Below are 20,894 nucleotides of genomic sequence, written 5' to 3' on the forward strand. Positions count from 1 at the left end.
CGCGCACGCACACACACACACACACACATACACCCACACACCAGAGCTGTTAACCTGTGCATTCCCCTTGTGATCACAGACCAAATAATAAAGATGCATCTACAATGCCTATAATGGCAGAGTGTATAACAGAGTATATAACACAGTAATGACAGTAATATTAGTGAGAAGCATCCAGGGCTAAATGATCTGTTGTCTTTGCTTGTGTAACTTGTGCTGGTTGACAAAAGGTAAACGAACACAATTACAAGCCCTGTCAAATGGACTGCACAAACCTCGACACACTTTCACTACTGCAGAGGGTCGCAACAGACAGGCCATGTTCATCCTCAATCGGTTATCATACATGTACACACGCACGCACACGCGCGCACGCTCCACTGGAAGCCATTTGGGGTTGTCTGTGCCGTGCGCCGCCAGAATCGTCCCCTTCATTTGATGGCCTGCCAGATGATGACCCCCAGGATGGTGAGCACCAGGGACAGGACCATGGTCAGGATGCACATCCGCTTACGAGACTTCCTCTGTCAAGGGGCGCAACACATGGCGTTGTAGCCTGACTACTGTGTGAAAACATTCCTACCTGACGGGTTTACTGGGCAACATCAACTCGCTGGTTGCAGGGCATTGTTTTTTTGTTTTTTAACCTAACAGACGGACCCAAATGGGTTTTATGAATTCCGTGCGGCACCGAGAGCACGCGCTTAACGGTGACCTTGTTTGAAATATGACGGTAAATGTTTAAAAAAAAAACACCTGTAGACAGACACAGGGTCTCATTCTCAAGAGAGGCCTGCATGAGGTGACATAATGACAACGGTGTCGAGAGGTGGTAATGTGTTTTTGTTTGTGGTTTTGTTTGTTTTGTTTTCCTACCTGGGAATAGGAAGCTCGTTGGAGCTGCACGGCACCTCGGTCTACATGGACCTCTGCGCTCTCCACGTTGGCCTCGATGCTGTCTGCCAATCAGAGAACAGGCACGACTGAAGGGGTCTCAGGGGGGAGGGGCTAAAGACAGATATGGGGGCACACATGCTCTGAACCAACACTACTAGGAATGGAGAGGGAGGAAGAGATGTGAGCAGGGCAGGAGCGTTCAGCTTAAAAAACAAAACAACTTAACAAACAACTTAACACCTTCGCCTCCGTAAACCCTACCTATCATGTCCCCCTGGTCATGGATCATGACGGCTAGGTCCTTGAAGATCTGGTTCACGTCCATGATGTCAGACTGGAAGAGAGGGGGGAGAGAGACTGTCACCAGGCAGGTTTCCATGGCGGGTCAGTGGGTCATGAGGTGGGTCAGCGGGTCTGCTACGGTACCTCCATCTGCCTGATGTTGGTCTCTCTTTCCTTGATGACCTCCAGGTCCTCCTCTGTGATGGACGGCTCCTCCATCTGGGTCTGGGGCTGACTCCAGTCATCATCTCTGCGCACGCACACACACGCACACACACACACGCACACACATCAGTTTCCTCTAAACAAACTGCTAACCAGAGGCAATCTGCCTATATAATACTAATTCTATTTAATTATAATTCTATTTATGTCTTATAATTAATTATAATTCTATTTATAACTAGGGCTGCTAGCAGCAGTGAGCGGGCCCTCGCACCCCACGTGTGTCGGGGTGCTGCGCCGTTAAAGGGTGTGCTATTTCGGTGTCCAGTACTGAGAGAAACTTCCTTCACCAGTAGGTGGCGCTCTAAGCGTGACTCAATACCGACACATAGATGTGTTCAGGACGGTACCTTGATGAAGCGTGAGAAATGTTGTGTAAATCATAAATAAATGTATGTAGGAGTTATGATGACTTTCTGCTTGACCTGTAGGTGGCGCTATAAGTATGATGCAATACTGACACATAGATGTGTTCAAGACAGAACCTTCATGAAGCGTGAGAAATATCGGACAAATTGGATAATGTATGGAGGAGTTATGAGGACTTCCTGTTTTATGGTGTAACGTCAAAATTCACCGCATCGCCACGGCAAGGGTGTTTAGTAAACATAACATTTTTTTTATAACTTTTAATCAGAGAGGTCTTCAGATGAAGCTGACCAAGTGTGAAGTCGATCGGATGAAATCTGTAGGAGGAGTTTGTTAAAGTACGAGGGATGGAAATGTCAAAAACTAGCAAAATGGCGGATTTCCTGTTGGACTTAGGGTATGGCTCCAAGAGACTTTTTTGTGTGTGTGGATAAATTAGCTATGTCTATCAAGTTTCGTTTGCATACGAAAAAACTGAAAGGTGGGGATCGCCATTTAAAATTTTCCAGGGGGCGCTCTTGAGCCGTTTTGCCACGCCATTTCCGTCACCCATGAAATATAAAATTTTTCACCGGGACTGACGTATCTGCAAAGTTTCATGCATTTTCATGGATGTTTAGGCTGCCAAAAAGGCATTTGTTTGGGGAGAAGAAGAAGAAGGCAGTTATAAAAATCCTTACAATTTCAATAGGGCCTTGCACCGCCAGTGGTCAGGCCCTAATCATAACTAGGGCTGCGAGCAGCAGTGAGCGGGCCCTCGCACCCCACGCGTGTCGGGATTTGGCGCCGTTAAAGGGTGTGCTATTTCGGTGTGCAGCACCGAAGAGGTGGCGCTCTAAGCGTGACTCAATACCGAAGCATAGATGTGTTCAGGACGGTACCTTGATGAAGCGTGAGAAATGTTGAGTAAATCGGATAACGTATGTAGGAGTTATGAGTACTTCCTGTTTGACCAGTAGGTGGCGCTGTAGGTATGACGCAATACTGACTTACAGAAGTGTTCAAGATGTGACCTTCAATACCGATGCATAGATGTGTTCAGAAGGTGACCTTCATGAAGCGTCAGCAATTTGGTGTAAATCGGATGATGTATGCAGGAGTTATGAGGACTTCCTGTTTCACCAATAGGTGGCGCTATAAGTATGACGCAATACTGACACAAAGATGTGTTCAGGACAGAACCGTCATGAAGCGTGAGATATATCGGACAAATTGGATAATGTATGTAGGAGTTATGAGGACTTCCTGTTTCACCAATAGGTGGCGCTATAAGTATGACGCAATACTGACACATAGATGTGTTCAGGACAGAACCTTCATGAAGCGTGAGATATATCGGACAAATCGGATAATGTATGGAGGAGTTATGAGGACTTCCTGTTTCACCAATAGGTGGCGCTATAAGTATGACGCAATACTGACACATAGATGTGTTCAGGACAGAACCGTCATGAAGCGTGAGATATATCAGACAAATTGGATAATGTATGTAGTAGTTATGAGGACTTCCTGTTTCACCAATAGGTGGCGCTATAAGTATGATGCAATACTGACACATAGATGTGTTCAGGACAGAACCGTCATGAAGCGTGAGATAAATCGGACAAATTGGATAATGTATGGAGGAGTTATGAGGACTTCCTGTTTCACCAATAGGTGGCGCTATAAGTATGACGCAATACTGACACATAGATGTGTTCAGGACAGAACCGTCATGAAGCGTGAGATAAATCGGACAAATCGGATAATGTATGGAGGAGTTATGAGGACTTCCTGTTTCACCAATAGGTGGCGCTATAAGTATGACGCAATACTGACACATAGATGTGTTCAGGACAGAACCTTCATGAAGCGTGAGATATATCGGACGAATTGGATAATGTATGGAGGAGTTATGATGACTTCGTGTTTTATGGCGAAATGTCAAACTTTGGCGGGGCGCCACGGCAAGGGTGTTTAGTGAAAACTCAATTTTTTTGATAACTTTTGATCACAAAGGTCTTAAGATTAAGCTGACCCGATATGAAGTTGATCGGATGAAATCTGTAGGAGGAGTTCATCGAAGTACGAGGCATGGAAATGGTCAAAACAAGGACAAAATGGCACATTAAAAGCAAAATGGCGGTTTTGCATGTTGGGTATAGCTCCAAGAGACATTTTAGTGCGTCTCGATGAACTACATATGCCCTCCGAATTTCGTTCGCCTACATCAAACTGAAAGGTGGGGCTCGCCATTTTAAATTTTCCAGGGGGCGCTCTTGAGCCGTTTTGCCACGCCCATTTCCGTCACCCATGAATTATCAAATTTTTCATCGGGACTGACGTATCTGCAAAGTTTTCTTCGTTTTCATCGATGTTTAGGCCGCCAAAAAGGCATTTGTTTTGGAAGAAGAAGGTAGGAGAATAATAATCCTTCGAAATACAATAGGGCCTCGCACCGCCAGTGCTCGGGCCCTAATTATATTATATACTAATTATATTAATGATAATAAACTAATACAGTGTATTGATGGGCCAGGTGAGGAGTGTGTTCAGTGTATTATGGGCCAGGTGAGGAGTGTGTTCAGTGTATTATGGGCCAGGTGAGGAGTGTGTTCAGTGTATTATGGGCCAGGTGAGGAGTGTGTTCAGTGTATTATGGGCCAGGTGAGGAGTGTGTTCAGTGTATTATGGGCCAGGTGAGGAGTGTGTTCAGTGTATTATGGGCCAGGTGAGGAGTGTGTTCAGTGTATTATGGGCCAGGTGAGGAGTGTGTTCAGTGTATTATGGGCCAGGTGAGGAGTGTGTTCAATGTATTATGGGCCAGGTGAGGAGTGTGTTCAGTGTATTGATGGGCCAGATGAGGAGTGTGTTCAGTGTATTATGGGCCAGGTGAGGAGTGTGTTCAGTGTATTATGGGCCAGGTGAGGAGTGTGTTCAGTGTATTATGGGCCAGGTGAGGAGTGTGTTCAGTGTATTATGGGCCAGGTGAGGAGTGTGTTCAGTGTATTATGGGCCAGGTGAGGAGTGTGTTCAGTGTATTGATGGGCCAGGTGAGGAGTGTGTTCAGTGTATTGATGGGCCAGGTGAGGAGTGTGTTCAGTGTATTGATGGGCCAGGTGAGGAGTGTGTTCAGTGTATTGATGGGCCAGGTGAGGAGTGTGTTCAGTGTATTGTTTGGCCAGGTGAGGAGTGTGTTCAGTGTATTGATGGGCCAGGTGAGGAGTGCGCACGGCGGACGTACTTTTCAAACGTCACCAGTTGTTCCTCGGCGTTGGCGCCATCTCCCTGCCAACAGAAAAACGTTCAGTCGACACGGCGCCGTGATATCATTCACCTCTGAGAATGTAATTTGGACGGGCGAGGGCGCGCGTCCAGCGAGGAGCCGTGTAATCTCACCAGGAGGCGCGACCCGGCGCGGGCCCTGGCCACCGACTCCTTCTCCTTCTCCGCGGCCCGCCGCTGGGCCACCTGGAAGTTGTTGAGCGCCGCCGAGAAGTCGCTCATCAGACGCTCCTTCTGGATCTTCTGCTGTCTCTGGGAGGGAGGGAGGGAGGGAGGAGGAGGAGGCGGAGAGAGGAGGAGGAGCAGGGGGAGGAGGAGGGGGAGGAAGGAGGAGGGAGGAAGGAGGAGTACAGATGGGGAGCATATCATCTTTTACCACGTAGCCATTAATATCTTAGTGTTCTTAATTTGCACTCTGTTTTTATCGTTTGTATTCTATTTTACACAATCTCTTAATGTTTTATGCTTTTACTTTTATTCTTCTGTTTATAGGATTCATGTTTTTATCCTCCTCCTTTTATGTGAAGCACTATGTGCTATATTGATTTATATGAATGGTGCTATAGAAATAAAATGAAATTGACAGACATAACCCAGACACACACCCAGAAAAAATTATACACTGTGCTGTATACCGTACCTCTGAACACAAGGCTCTCACATCTCTAGCACTTTGGCTTCAGCGCTAGATTCTTCAAGTGACAAGAGTCACTTGTTTTAGAAAGAAGATGCACTTGTGAGCTCTGGTGAGTAGTAGTACACTGACTACCTACATTAAATGCAATTATTGTAAGTAGCTTTGGATAAAAACATCTGCTAAATGACTGTAATGCAATGTATTTTTTTATTTTAACCTTTATTTAGACATGGAGAGCCCTTGAGAGCAAGCTCTCATTTACAAGGGCGCCCTGTTACAGGGGGAGAAAGAACATTATTATTATTATAATGTAAAGGCAATTCCTATTCAACACAAGGAATGGAATATAGTCAATGACTACCAACCCAGAGGTGTATAAAAGGCTACAGGGCCTTTGACTGACCTGTTCTGAGGGGGAGAGAGGCAAGGATAGCGAGCCCAGGTCTTTCAGGTGTCTGTTGGTCTCTTTAGCCAGCTGGTTTGTATAATGCTGCACCTGTTGGCTGTGAGGAAAGGATACACACACACACAATTGAGATGACACACCGTGCTAAAACACAGGCAGGGTGTTCTTCTGTTTGTGCACATGACAGTCTGTGTACTCACAGACGGTCCTGTAGCTCAGGAGTCTCTTGTCGTGTGCCCATTTGATTCAGCATAGTCTTGATCTGGCCAGCTATAAATAGTGAAGAACATGGAGTAGGGAGAATTGGTAGACACAACCAGCACCTGTCAGGTTGGCCTTTCTTTGCTTTTATCTTCCTGGTTTGTCTTGGCTTGAAATATATTTCTCATGTGAATCAATCAACTTATGAGGGATTTGGTAGCCTGACGCACCAGATGGTCTGCTTCGCAAACCCATCTGGGAGCTCTGTTGGAATGGAAACTGCTTAGAAAAGGGCAAGCACTTTCAAAACTGGCAAGTGATTGGATGAATCATCTGTCTGTCACCATCTATCGCACATTAACTTCAATCACTCCTCACTGTGGTCACACCTAAACCCGCCCAGCATAGCTGTTTGTATTTCCTCTTAGAACGCTGACTGGCGAGATCGTTTTCTGATCTGGCACAAACAGATCTCTATGGAGAGTATCTAGAATGTGAGCTCGCGAAATCAGGACAGTCTCACGAGGCTAGGGATTTGGTGGGTGAACATTATATCTGCGCATTGAAACTGTAGGACTGAAACTGCCACGCCATCCAGAGCTGCTGTCATTCAAAGGGTTTAGAAAGAGACAAAGCAGCCAAAACAATTATGTTCTCCACAATGTCCTGTTGAGCTACAATTAACACTCACTGTTCTGGGTGATTTTCTGGATGTTGGCGCTGCATGTCTGGGTGAGGTTGCTGAAGTCCCGCGGCTGCGAGCGATAGACGTCTGTTCTTCCGTACGACATCCTTGTTGCGGTCAGTCAGATTGATGGACACACCTGTCTGAGGACAGAATAACCTGAACAAAAAGTTGAATAATTGTCCCCCACCCAGCAACTCTGAAGGTGGGGCGGACTTTAGACCGACTCCTGTACGTTAGTGCATGCGTCTGGCACACATGTATCAGAACCCACCACCAGGGGGCGATCGTTACAATACATTTTTCTTATTGCCATGTACATTTTGCTTTGTACATAAACAACTATGCTTGCGGTGTCAGTAAAAGTAGAGTCTGTTCTACTCAGGGATGTCAGGAATGTGAGCACGTCACAATGGTGCAGCAACGACAGCCCATTACATCACCCCGGACACTATTTGGCAACCAGACACATTTTGGCAAGGCAGTATCAAAGTCATAATTATATTGGCTCAAGAGCTTTGTTAGAGGTTGGAACCAAACCTCAGACATCTCAGACGGAGGTAAACAAAAAGTTAATTTTGGACCCATTAAAATCTTTTAAATGATAAGTTCATAATCTTTTTTCTTTATTTGGGGGGGGGGCAATACTTTCTGCACCTTTCTAAAGCTCTGTAGATTTATTTTTTTTATGATAAGGGTACATCAAATTTTTTGACTTGAAGATTCCACCTTTAATTCACTACTGACTTTCGATTAAATGCTTACATTTAGCGGGGTGCTCCTACCAGGTAACATGAAGAGGGTCGATGTCGGACCACATAGTCTGACTACAGGGGTTCCACAAAGGTCTGTCCTGGGTCCTCTCCTTTTTTCCCTCTACACTACATCTCTGGGTTCTGTCAATCGCTCGCATGACTTCTCCTATCTCTGCTATGCCGATGACACCCAACTGGTTCTGTAATTTCCCCCTTCTGATACACAAGTGGAGACACACATAGCTGGGTGCTTGGCTGACATCTCGGGAGTGGATGGTGACACAACACCTCAAGCTCAACCTGGACAAGACTGAGCTGCTGTTCCTCCTGGGGAAGGGCTGCCCGCACCGGGACCTGGCCATCACCATTAAAGACACAGTAGTGACGCCGACTCGGACTGTGAGGAATCTGGGTGTGACCCTGGACTATCAGCTGTCGTTCTCGGCACATATCACATCCAACACACGCTGTTGCAGATTCCTGCTCTACAACATCAGGAGGATTTGCCCTTTCCTTACTGACGAGCCGGCGCAGGTACTCATCCAGGCCTTTGTCATCTCCTGGCTAGACTACTGCAACTCCCTCTTTGCTGGGCCCCCGGCCTTAGCCATTAAACCCCTGGAACTTGTCCAGAAAGCTTCTACTCGTCTGGTGTTGAACCAGTTCTCCCACACAACTTCCCTTCTCCGTTCTCTTCACTGGCTCCCTGTAGCTTGTATCCAGTTTAAAACTCTGGTACTAGCCTACAGGGCAATGAAAGGAACAGCTCCCTCCTACCTCCAAGCCATGGTAAAACTCTACACCCCTTCCCGACCGCTACGCTCTGTTATCTCGGGGCGACTGGTTGCCCCGTCACTCCGAGGCCCCTGCGGTCGATCGACACGGTCACGGCTCTTCCCTGTCCTGGCCCCGCAGTGGTGGAACGAACTGCCCACTGACGTCAGGACAGCAGAGTCGTTTTCTCGGAACTGCGCCCACACAGGCTCTGCAAGTAAGTGCACTGTTGTACTGTCGTAACGTTATCAGATTGTCTTTTTCTTTTTCTGGCTTCCTCCGTGATGTTTCGCTTCGGTTTTCCCACCTCCGCCATGATATAATTGAGCTAAAAAAACACATGATATCCATAGACGCCGGAATAGTTAGCTACTACTGTGTGGTTTAAGCACAACGTTGCGCACGCGCACTTCGACTGGATGCTGCGTCCCGGGGGCACGAGTTTTAAAAGGTAATAAATGTCAATGTATTATCTTTCTGAGTAGACTGTTTGGACGATTCAGCTTACTTTTAGTAAATCTAATTGGAGAATTAGCACCAGACATGTTTGTAAAGGTCCAAATATCGCAATGTACAGGAATGGGCAGTATTTCTATTACTTGTATTTGAAATACGTATTTCAATTACTTTGGATTATTTTGTAATTTGTATTTGATAAGACCGATAAAAAATCTAATGTAATTTGTAACAAAATATTTTAGAGTGGAGTAATTTTGTATTTAAAATACTCAAAATACTTTCTCCACGAATAAAAAAACAAAAATAATACATATTCTTATAGTATTGGATGTAACAATAAATAATGTTTTAAGGCACATGTCCCTAGGCTTTTTTCCTTTTTTTCAGTTGAAAAAAGTTGAGCGCAGGGCTCCAAAGACTGTAGACAGTGAACAAGTTAACTAGATAGCTATCTTGCTGCTGTTTAACTACCTAGACCGTTGGTGGACAGTGAACCGCGCAGCTCTCAGACTTGACAGGCATGCTCACATGGATGCAAATTGACCCACACTACCAGTGCCACGCTGCTCACAACTTCAGATGTTCAAATTCAACGGATTGTCTGTCAAAGTAAATAATCTCAAACTAGTGATCGATGCTAACATGCTGATGACACTAGCATGCTGTCTAGGCTGGTGCGCAGCATAGCCAGTGTTTAACAAAGCTAGCGATCGATGCTAACATACTAATAACGCTACCATGCTGTCTAGGACGACAGAGCTCCTGTCAGAAGTGACAAAAGAACAGTTGAATACACACCATGCCCAACATGTTGGAATTCTGTGTATGACAGTTTTAATCAGCTCGCCACTAAGAGCCAAATTACCTGAAATGATGGAAAGCTCCCCCCATTAATAAAATATGTATACATAATCAATCAAGCTGTTGTCTTTTAATAGCTTTGCTTAGTTACACTGACATTCTGTGACTGTTCTCCCTTTTTGTGGGGTTCATCAGAGCTTTGTGTATATCATATAGCCCAGACCTAAATACAAATAAAGAGAAAAAAGAAAAAGAACAAAAAGCATTTCCTATATTTTAAATACAAAATACATCTATTGTATTTTGATACATTTTCTGGCACCAGTATTTTGTATTTTATTTTGATACATTTATTTGAGGAGTATTTTGTATCTAAATTCATTTTGATGTATTTTTGCCAATCTCTGGCGATGTATTGCTTTCAAGAAGTACTAGGCCTTCTTGGCTTTTCCTATACATTAAAGGCAACTATTGTAAGTCGCTTTGGATAAAAGCGTCAGCTAAATGACTGTAATAAATGTAATGTACATTTTAGAACAAACAAAAATATGATGGACCTATATGCCAGCTCTATAAATAAATCAAATAGCACAGCCCACTCCACTCACACATTCAACTGTGTCTGCTGACCACATGTATCATGGGTGGGGGACGACAGGTTCACTGTGTACTTGTTATGAGATAGATTTATTTTACATATAATTATATGGTTGCATAGGCCTACTTATGACTGACTGACAAACAGGCTAAAGCCTAGCAATAAAACAGAGTAGGCCAAAGCGCTGTTGCGCAGGGCACATCGCGTGTTCAATGACAGCGTACAAAAATAGGATGGTCTGCTTTCAGAAGCGTGGCGCGCTCATAGGGATACATTTATTTTATTCCCTACACCGAAAAAATAAATCGAGAAATGTTTCAGACACTGGCTAGGCAATACGAACGGTCCAGAAACTCACACGGATTAACACTGAGATAGCCTAGATTAAGCAATTTTGTAAACAAGTCGTCGTATTGCATGACACGATTTGCCCGTTCATATAGTATTTGCACTTTTTATTTGTTGTGTGCCTGAGTAGGCATCTCTTGGCTTGATTCTGGAGGAACATAATAAGTAACCAATGTTGTAGGCTAAGACCCCTATGGAGCCCAGTTTTAATTTTAGGCTGGGCAAATGTATCCACATGGAATCAAATAACCGAAATGCAGGGGAAGCTATTCATCCAAACTACATGTGTAAATTTCTACAATTTCAAGGGTTTCAAACGTGGAGTAGCTACCCAGCCTAGGCTACCCAGTTGCATCACTGACACACCTGATTGTAACTAACCTAGTTTCTGTCGCTTTCTACCAATGAAGGCAGCGATAATAAACAATAGCCTACATACTGACAATAGGCTAGGCCTATTTCGGTGAGAATGAATATGATGAACATCTTACTTTTCAATGGGTTTGAAGACAGACTACGTCGTTCCCAGATTGCCGACTCCGTTTGAGATGTTTTCCAAGACCCACCCAGTCTATGTACAACGTCACACGTTAATCCCACTTGCGCATGTGATAGTGGTTTTGTCGGCAATGCAGACAGGGATTACCAGAATGTTGGAGCAAAAACTATTACACATCACGTCGACATTTTATTTTATTTTTTGCATCAGAATACTGCAAGTGTATTCCATTGTCACATTTTTCGTATTATGGTAGCCTATGAATGAGGTCTTTGTAGCCTATAGGCCTATGGCTGGAATTGATCAGACAACACACATACTAGCCTATATACATTTGAGTCACCACTTGAATATGAGAAGAGGATTCTATGGATCCCACTTGCATGTACGCCTACTCTAGCCTGCCTGGCCCTGAACCCGGTGCCGGTCTCATGACTTTCACACGGCCTCTTATAATGAATGAACTCAGCTGCACTCACATGACTGCGCTAAGGCATGACAGATCTCATTCTCTCATACTCTGCAGGGACACGGAGAGAGGTTTTTCCACATTTATATTTCCCACTATCAAACACAAATTTTGACAATACTGGTTCTTAAAACTAGATTGACCTGGAACTGCATAGTGGTCTAAACACTGCCTGTATTAGTGTTTGTCAATGCCCCTCCTTCTGAACAGATATTGTAGTGATGAATTAATAACTGAAGGTATCAATACATACTGCAATAACTTTATAAAAATATGTTTTTATTTAAGTTCAGTTATATGCATCAATCCAACAAATGTGTTTTTCATCAAAAGCACAAAGGACACGTGATGTGCGCTTGGACAAACACTGCTATTGTTCTGTGCCAGACAGCTGCTAAGTCTGAGTTAACACTGAACTTGACACGGTGCTGCCAGTAGTGGTATGAGGTGATAATGGAAATGTGTGGGGGGGGGAAAGGTGAAAAAATATCCTTCCAAACAACACCCAACTGACCAAGAGGCTGAAGACTTACGCTTCTGCCTGTAGTTGAGTATTTACATACAGGACTTCAACAAAAATATATTGTCCAAGAGCTTTCACACCATAGCTCAATAAAAAGGCAAAAAAAACACAATTCAATCTTTCACAATCTTCACAGTCAAGTACCAAACGAATCTAGATAACCTGCATAGAACAGGGTGGGGGGGGGGATTTGAATGTTTCAAAGTAGAGGTTTCTAATCCCTCAGTTCAGTGTTGAGAAGAGAAGTAAGAGCAGCTCACGTCTCGCTTATCTTGAATACTGCGGCGGCCATGTTGGATACGGCGGCCCGGACATCGAGCGCCGAACAGGCCCGCTCGAGGTCGCTGAGAACCAAAGTAGTGTCCGGGAACGCCCGCAATTCACAGAGTAGACTAAGAATGAAGCAGACGTATTTAAAAAGGCTATAGAAATGTATGTATCCCATCAGTCATTGCTGAGCTCCTGTGGTTCCCTTTCTGTGGCGTGTTCGCCCGGCCCACAGGGAGGAAGCTGGCCAGACCAGCTTTAATCAGCATGACCCGATGATGCCTTCAACCACTGAACCTTCACACTGGGCTGCTTCCAAACAATCCACATAGAGAGGCTGAGAGTCTGAAGCTATGGACAGAGGTAGTGCTGTACGCGGCGCTGCTCCTACTGTGTAGGGGACTCGAGGGCCGGCCAGTGGCAGTCTATGAGAGCGTCGTACAGCTCTTCGCTCTCCTCTATGAACTGCCTGTTGGCCTCCGTCACGTCGGGCTCCACCATGGGATCTGCGGGGAGATTCGGATTCAGAGATGGACACAAGTAACATGACGCGCCAGATGGTTTGCTTTTGCGTAACCATCTGGGAACTCGCTGTTGGAAACTGTTTGGAAAAGAGCAGGCGCTTTCAAAAACGACTTGGCAGGTGACTGTATGAACCATCTGCCTATCGCACGCCAACGTCAACCGCTCCTCGCTGTTATAAAGCGGGGGTGGCGGTGGCTCAGGAGCTCATTGTCCGATGATCGTACGGTCGGCGGTGAGAGACCCTGTACCCCCAAACTGCTCCCAAAGAGCAGGCTTGCACCTTGCATGGCAGCTGCCGCCATTGGTGTGTGTATGTGTGAATGAGAGGCCTTCATTATAAAAGCCCTTTGGATAAAAGCGCTAAATAAGTGCAGTCCATCTACCATTTACCATAAACCCGCCCAGCATAGCTGTTTGTATTTCAAATTCCTCAGAACCAACACTGATTGGCGAGATCGTTTTCTGATCTGGCACAAACGGATCTCTATGGAGAGAATCCCGACTCATTTGTGAGAGAAACAGAATGTGACCTCACGAAATCTGGATGGTCTCATGAGTCTAGGACACAAGAGGTGGTCAGCACAGTTGGCATGAAACTCTAAAATGCTTTCAAGGCAGCAAAATGTACAGGAAATGTGTGATGAGAGAAGCTGAAAAAGATTTGTGAGATCACCCTGATCTTGCGAGCTCATATAGTTTCTCTACACGGATCCGTCTGGCCAGGCTCAACTTAAGATCAAAATGTCCTCCGGCATATCAGCATCCTATTAGGAACTACTGGCAGCTACGGGCATGGTTTAAGTGTGAAGATTGGTTAAAGTTATAGGCCGTGATAGACAGCGATAGACAGATGGTTCATCTGGCAAGTATTTTTGAAAGTTCCTGCCCTTTTCCAAACTGTTTCCAACGACGACTTCGCAGATGGTTCTTTGTAACAAACCGTCTGGCACATGAGGTTAACTCTGAGCTGCGTCAAGTAGAGAGAAACCATTCAGCCTGTAAGAGAAAGACAGCATAGAAAAGAGAGGACACACCCTCCAGCCCATCCTCTTCAGTCTGCCCATACATCTGAAAAAGAGAACAGTCTTTTACACACTGATAATCACAAGGTCCAAAGACCCAACTTACAACAGAGGGTACATGTAAAGGGAACCAACGCAATGCTGCTTGTGTATAATCATTGGAAATCTCTGGAAAGTTAATTCAGGACAGGAGACAAATCTCACCTGGTTGCTATAGTCGTACTGGTTGTAGTTGTAATCACCATAGCCGTCAGCATTCTGGTCATAACCCCAGTTTGAATAGTAATCGGGGTACTGTTGGTAGTACTCGTGGTTGTTGTAAGAGTATGGTTGATTGTACCCGTCTGAATAGCCACCTCTGTTACATGGAAGGAGAGGAAAGTGTTTTAGTTTTAGTACTAAGAATAACTGATACGCCTGGGGGTTAGGGTTAGGTTTCATACCCGGCTAAAAAAGGGAGCAACAACCCTCAACACAGGAGGGATGGAGCAGAGGAATACTGTTGCTACATAGCCAATAATGCCACCTCTTACTTCAAAATGACCAAGCAACACTCTCTCACTTTACTCCACTTTAACCCCCCACTCCCATCCCACTTCTAGTCTGTGTGGGGGAAAAGTGTTGAGAAGGGTGAGCTGAATAATAACATGTACCTGTACTCTCCCTGTCTTCCATAAGTGGCTCGGTTAAGCTTGAACCTTTTGGGCTGTGAACAGGAGAGGAGTCTTAATCACCATGGATACTATCAAACAGCACATCTCTAGTAATAAGGCTAAAGGTCATTGAGAGGTCATCTGATATTTAAAATATATATATACAAATAAAACTACTTTCACACACTTCTGACAGACATCCATGTTTTGTCTGGTCATGTGTGATATTGTGCTGGGTGAGCGTGCGGGCAGGACTAGGCGTCATACCGGAGTGGCTCCAGGTAACTGTTTGCCATTGACTTTCCTCAGACACCTCTCCGCTGTTGCTTCATCCGCCAGCTCGACAAAGCAATAACCAGCCGCACCCCTGCAGCAGGCGGAGAAGCCACAAACCAGAAGTATTTACAACAATTATATAAATTATATAAGTGAAAAGTAAGACAAGAGAACTTCAATAAGCCCCAGAAGGGGAAAGTCAGGCGTTACAGTAGCAAGACGGGACAGAAAAGATTATCAATAACCAAATATTGGTGCATAAAATGCATCAATAACTTTAATAATTAATAATAAGTAAAAACCTGCAAAGAAAATAACTATAAAACCTATAAAAACTAAAACTAACAACGTTGGCCCCTTAGACTTCATTCATGCAGCTGCACACACCTACCAGTTCATTTTGTTCCGGATAATTCTCACACCAACCACTAGTTCTCCCATGGTCGCGAATGCTCGAGAGATGAACTTCTCGTCCATGTAGGGCTCTAGCTGCACGACAAAAACACACAGACAGGCATTGAATATATAGAAATTTATTGAAACGGGATATACCCCTTGAGATGGATCATCTCGTTTTCGAGGGGGTCCCAAAATGAAATGACATTCACGAAAAGCACAGCAAACACTGAATCACAACTGTAAAAGGGTCACTGGTCTGGTCTTCCTGGTAAAACCATGGGTAGGCTATTATTTTAATTGGCTAAATAATATAGCTAGCTATAGCTAATTAGCTAACGTTTGCTATCAATATATGGATGGAGGGAACGTTAACGCTAGCTACTGTGGCTAGGCTAACTGACAGCTCTACAGACCAGCAAGGTCTTTCAATGAAAACCACTTACATTGCCCATCCACAAGCAACTCATTTTCAAAGAATATTTAAAATGTACGTTAGACTGTTTGGTAAACGTTTACTCAAACACCTAGCACGCTATATTAGCTAGCCAAAGAACAGCAACACACAACAGCTTTCGGTTTTCTAGTCTTCTTCTGTACCTTTTTACACGCGCCTTCAGTCTGTGTAGCTGCACAGCGCCGCCACGTGGCGGGAGGAGACTAGACCATGTTGTTTACGTTACCAACGGCAACACACTCCAAACAATCATGCTGTAAACAGAAGAGCGCGTGAGCCTAGAACCTACAATTTGCAGATATTGATTAGCCTGACAAATTAGGATAGTTGCCCACGTATGAGTAAGTAGTCGCAAGTTAGCAACGATGACAAATGAAGCTTAGAACAATAATGTGACAAGTTATTATTTGTTTGTTTTATATGTTTTACTATTATTGACTGTGATTGATTTAATTGTAGGTATTGATCTCTGCCCAGATAATTGTCTCAATATCCCTATATTATCCATATCCTTCCTGGTGTGACGAGATGAGCACGCCTCTTTCAATGCTGGGGAAAAACAGACGCGTTCCCCTACCAGGACATCTGGATCAGCAAGGGTAGGGTATTATTGAAGGGAGGGAGGACGTTTCATTGCAGTTATTCTATATTCCAATTTCAATGCATGGTGGATTTCTTTATTGGTCTATAACACCATTAAATTACATTGGATGATTTTCTTTAAATGCCCACCAGGGGAAGCAAGGTGCCGTTTAAGGAGAATCCTTTGACAGGTATGTCAAATGCAAGATCATCTGTGTTTACATATTGAGTTTGCCTACATCTGTGACATGTTTTTTTTTTTCAGAATATAAAGCTCTGCTGAGTCAGACATCTGGAGCAGATGTCGCTATGCCTCATGTTCAGGCCACTGACAGGAACTCCACCTCCAGGTCAAAGGAGATGCAAAGAAAGGGCAACCACAGCCGTGAGTTAGTCAGATACGGAAGCCTGGTGATCTGTCTGGCCCTATTCTTGTTTGGGTTTGGCATTATGGACACAGTGGCCAGGAATAGACCTCTGAATATGTGACCTCTGAAAATAGACACACACACACACACACATACACACACACACACACACACACACATGGCATGGGTGTGTTATGTACCTGCTATAGCTATAATACTGTAACTATCATACACAATGTTCTATAACACTATAACACACAGTGTTCAATACTGCCTGCTGCTCTACTGTACAGGTGCTCCCCCTACTGACTTTGAACTGATGTCCTCTATGATGCAAAGGCTAACCTTGCTGGAGACCCAGGTGAAGACCCAGGCACGGGATATTGAATGCAAGGTGAGCTAAAGTACTCAAAGTTGTGCAGCGGGACATCATGTTCAATATTGCGGCTGTGGCTCAGTGGTAGAGCGGATCGTCCAACGATCGTAGGGTCGACGGTTCGAATCCTGTCCATATGTCGAAGTGTCCTTGGGCAAAGACACTGAACCCCAAATTGCTCCCAATGAGCAGGCTAGCAGCTTGCATGGCAGCTACCGTGAATGTGTGTGTGCATGCGTAAATGAGAGGCCATTGAAAAACGCTTTGCATAAAAGTGCTATATAAGTGCAGTCCATTTACCATAAAATCATCACATTTTACAAACTTTTTTCAACTTAAGGAGAAAAAGATTTCTGTCCTGGAGGAGAAACTGGCACTTCTTCAGAAGTCGAGCGGTAAGCCAGCACTGCATATCTCATGCTAAACTGGAAGTCAGGTTTTGATGTGGTGTAGAAATGATCGTTTCCTCTAACTTTAGATCAGACGAGTGCGAGGAATAAGGAAGGGGAGGATGACATCATCAGAAAGTGCCACCGACTGCAAGCCCAGGTTTGGGAGATGGAGGTGAGACGGTCCACCTGCAGGTCTGTACGTTTACATCGATCGCATCAAAGATCAATCCTGGCTGTCCGTGTGTCTGTACAGTACGGACTCATTGTATACGTACATGTCAAACGATATGAAGCTGGAACATGTGTGTCACACATTAGAGGTGTTTTTGAGGATGTCTGACTCAAGGTGATTGCATCTTTGACGCGTTGGCCTCGCTAAGTTTAAACTTGTTCACCCCCAGAGATTTCTGAGTGACTACGGCATGATCTGGGTGGGGAACGCGGGGAACCACGACACGACCCGACAACAGGAAGTAGGGGAGGAGCAGAGCTCAGAGGAGTGTGGAGAGAGGAGAGGGACATGGCAGCCAGGTAGTTGCTCTCATTATAATGTCCAACTGTTGGTTTCACTTATGCATGTATTTTACCATATTTGTAAGGCACCCTTCTCGTTTCAGAGACATCTCTGGTTAGGAACTTCCACATGAACTTTGACCTGGTGCTGCAGAGCATCAAGGAACTGAACATCCTTGCCGGCGAGGGCGAGTCGTTTGTGAGAGCGACGCCCAGAGGGGCACAGCTGGCCCAGAAGGCTTCCATTCCACTGAGGCTGTACAGCAACGGCATCCTCATGTTCGACGGGCCTTTCCGCTCCTACCAGGAACCCAGCACTCAGGTTGAGAGATTACACATCTACACAAAAACAATTTCGAGATTTACAAATTCACGATTTGTCTTTCTGTTCAATATGGCTGAAAATCCTACTTTTCATGCTTATGACAGCAGTGCATGCAAGATCTGATGGATGGATATTTCCCCTCTGAGCTTCAGGAAAGATTTCCAGACGGGGTTCCCTTCGAGGTGTGTGGGTACTGTGATTTATGTGTGTGTGTAATGTTTAGGTATGTTAAACGTACCCTTTGATTGGTAGTGAGCAGTTTCACTTGTAATACAGGTCCACGACAGACGAGAGGAAGAGTTCATAGAGAGGCGACCCTGGGCGGAGTTTCCTGGGAAGGGGCGGGCTGTTGTTGCTGCTGATGCCCACAGTACCCTGTCTCAGATTCCTGGTTTGTCCCCTCATTTCCTCCAAATATCAAGCGCCACATCCTACTACTTAAAGCTGCATTCACTGATTTTATGCATAGTGTCTAATTAAAACCACCTGCTATCAGATTGTTTCACTGAGCCATAGCGTCCTACTTCAACGACTCACCCCTACCGGTTGCCTGGCTGTTGTCATTCCAGCATTTCTGCCTGTGTTGTCAATAGCCGGCCTGTGCCTTTGCTCCTCCCCCCGTGCCTTATATGGCCCTGCGCCGCCGTTGGTTTATGAACAAATTTGCGTGAGTCCCTTACTGCCATCTAGTGGTGAAATAAAATCAATGAATGCAGCTTTAACTGATTGAACCTCCTACCCCGTCCCCCAACAGGTAGAAAGTTGACCATGGATCAGTTCCTGAACAGACTGCCGAAGGTGGTGGTTAAGGCCGGCAGAGTGATCGACATCAGGGACTCGGTCAAGGCCAGTCTGCAGGTGAGACTGAGGAGAACCGGGACCAGGATGTCTTCAACACAGGTCAAGGCTATAACTAAGCCAAGTCCCCTTTCTCCAGCTGTTGACCAGTAGGTCACATGAGACCTGTCTCTGCCTGCATATCATGTAGCGCATTGTGCTGCCTCTGTATGTGAAATGCGCTATATAAATAAAGTTTGATTTGATTTGTGGTCATAAACCACATTCCTTCCTTTCTGTAGGGCTCCTGTGATGCCACAGACAATGCAGTGACCCTCATCGACACCCCAGTACTGCAGGTCATGAAAGAGAGGTACCACATGTGGACTTTTAATGACTGAATTGGTCTTTAAAATGCTCACGACCAGATTTCAAGCTGTTGACCGCTCACGTACCGTGCGCACGTATGCAGGGTGAAAACTGGAAAAGGTAATTGATTATTGACCCCTCAACCCTCTCACTCAGGCTGCAGTTGCACGAATCTGATCGGCCGCCCTCTGCTCGTGACGTCGCCACGCTGAGGGTGCGGTCGGAGGATGGAGAGCACACGTACATCCTGAAGATGCGCTTCTCAGAGACCATCGGACACCTTCGCCATTACTTGGACAAGCAAAGGTGGGCTGGGAAGCTAACCCTATTATATTATCTCTCAGAAGTACAAATAAAACGGCATTATCGAAGCCTGTAGAAATGTGTGATCTTCCTCACATTGTCAAGTAGAAAAATTTTTGCACTCTTTTCAACTTGTCCAGAAATATATATTTGTATCAGGTGTGTGAGCCAAAAGCATAAGATAAACAATGAAAGGTTCTCGCGTGGTGTGAGAAAAACGTTTGGGTAGAATTTCCTTTGTCACTCTGCCAGTCTGATGCCAATGACAAAAGTAATCCTACCGAAACGTTTCTCTCCTCTTTTCTCACTCTACACTCTTTGGTAGCACTCATTGTTTGTACAGCACCATAGTTTTGAAAAGATTGAGAATATATTTTTGCATCCATAACCTCAGTGGACAGTCTCTCTGTCTCATGTCAGTGTGCGAGCACCTACCTCACATTATCCTAGGCCACTGAGGTCACTACCGGCTGTTTTATGATCATGTGTGTTCTTCAACAGGGTGGCAAGTCTCCCAGGATATGACATCATCAGTGTGTTCCCTCCGCGCTGCTACAGTGAGGACGGCCAGACGCTGCAGTCCTCTGGGCTCACCCCTAACGCTAACCTGCTGCTCCGGACTCGACCCAGTCCTCACTGACATGCCAGCCATCTGTGACTGCCCGTCTTCCACAAATGAGCATTCAAGTAAAGAACCAGCAGACTGAATCTACAATAGCATTACCTTTAAAGCACTAATGTGTTTCAATGCTAAAGCGTAAATGGCTGATCAATTGTCCCATAGCACGTATGATGAAACAACTATTTAATAAATGGAAATCATCAAGCAAAATTATTGAAAACAATCTTTATTTCTAAAATGTGTAAGTACACAAGGAAAAAATATCCCCAATATAAACCTTATTTTCATTTTTGCAAAAGGTTTGACATAAGGCATGTTTGTCCGGCTTCCAAACCTAGCTGAATATGTTTGTGGAAGACTGCTCTCAACAATACATTCTGATGATACATTTGAACGAGAATGTCTTTGCTTTTGCTCGTGAACACAAAAGAATTAGAGGTTAAATACTGAACAGTAAGTGTAGTGTTCTCGTGAGATGA

General features: G+C 44.9%; 4 protein-coding genes across 4 annotated transcripts in view; 1 reads left to right on the forward strand and 3 right to left on the reverse strand.

The window, feature by feature from the left end:
- Nucleotides 1-431: 431 nt before the first annotated feature.
- Nucleotides 432-7,072, reverse strand: stx12l (syntaxin 12, like; the record flags this gene model as incomplete). Its single annotated transcript, XM_084442403.1, has 9 exons — nucleotides 432-524; nucleotides 877-959; nucleotides 1,159-1,231; nucleotides 1,324-1,429; nucleotides 4,997-5,040; nucleotides 5,152-5,289; nucleotides 6,078-6,177; nucleotides 6,281-6,350; nucleotides 6,973-7,072. The coding sequence occupies 9 exons, from the start codon at nucleotides 7,070-7,072 to the stop codon at nucleotides 432-434; spliced, it is 807 nt and encodes a 268-aa protein (XP_084298529.1).
- A 5,774-nt stretch (nucleotides 7,073-12,846) lies between these two features.
- LOC311312475 (tRNA selenocysteine 1-associated protein 1-like) lies at nucleotides 12,847-15,916 on the reverse strand (the record flags this gene model as incomplete). The annotated part of the gene is made up of 7 exons (XM_084442437.1): nucleotides 15,778-15,916; nucleotides 15,327-15,424; nucleotides 14,927-15,026; nucleotides 14,660-14,712; nucleotides 14,211-14,364; nucleotides 14,019-14,052; nucleotides 12,847-12,965 (listed from the first exon to the last, which is right to left on the reverse strand). Exons 1-7 carry the CDS (start codon nucleotides 15,799-15,801, stop codon nucleotides 12,847-12,849), a joined length of 582 nt encoding a protein of 193 aa, XP_084298563.1. The 5' UTR covers nucleotides 15,802-15,916.
- A 400-nt stretch (nucleotides 15,917-16,316) lies between these two features.
- ubxn11 (UBX domain protein 11) lies at nucleotides 16,317-20,433 on the forward strand (the record flags this gene model as incomplete). Its single annotated transcript, XM_084442438.1, has 12 exons — nucleotides 16,317-16,387; nucleotides 17,000-17,132; nucleotides 17,455-17,509; nucleotides 17,593-17,678; nucleotides 17,908-18,037; nucleotides 18,124-18,341; nucleotides 18,449-18,526; nucleotides 18,621-18,739; nucleotides 19,103-19,202; nucleotides 19,424-19,494; nucleotides 19,647-19,796; nucleotides 20,295-20,433. 12 exons carry the CDS (start codon nucleotides 16,317-16,319, stop codon nucleotides 20,431-20,433), a joined length of 1,350 nt encoding a protein of 449 aa, XP_084298564.1.
- A 295-nt stretch (nucleotides 20,434-20,728) lies between these two features.
- cep85 (centrosomal protein 85) overlaps nucleotides 20,729-20,894 on the reverse strand; it is a 10,465-nt gene continuing 10,299 nt past the window's right edge. The window contains exon 14 of the mRNA XM_084442393.1: nucleotides 20,729-20,894. This exon is cut by the window's right edge and continues 1,248 nt beyond it. The gene's annotated coding sequence lies outside the window, so the exon portion shown is untranslated.

This window comes from Borostomias antarcticus, assembly GCF_949987555.1.
Source record: "Borostomias antarcticus genome assembly, chromosome: 8".
Taxonomy (NCBI): Eukaryota; Metazoa; Chordata; class Actinopteri; order Stomiiformes; family Stomiidae; genus Borostomias; species Borostomias antarcticus.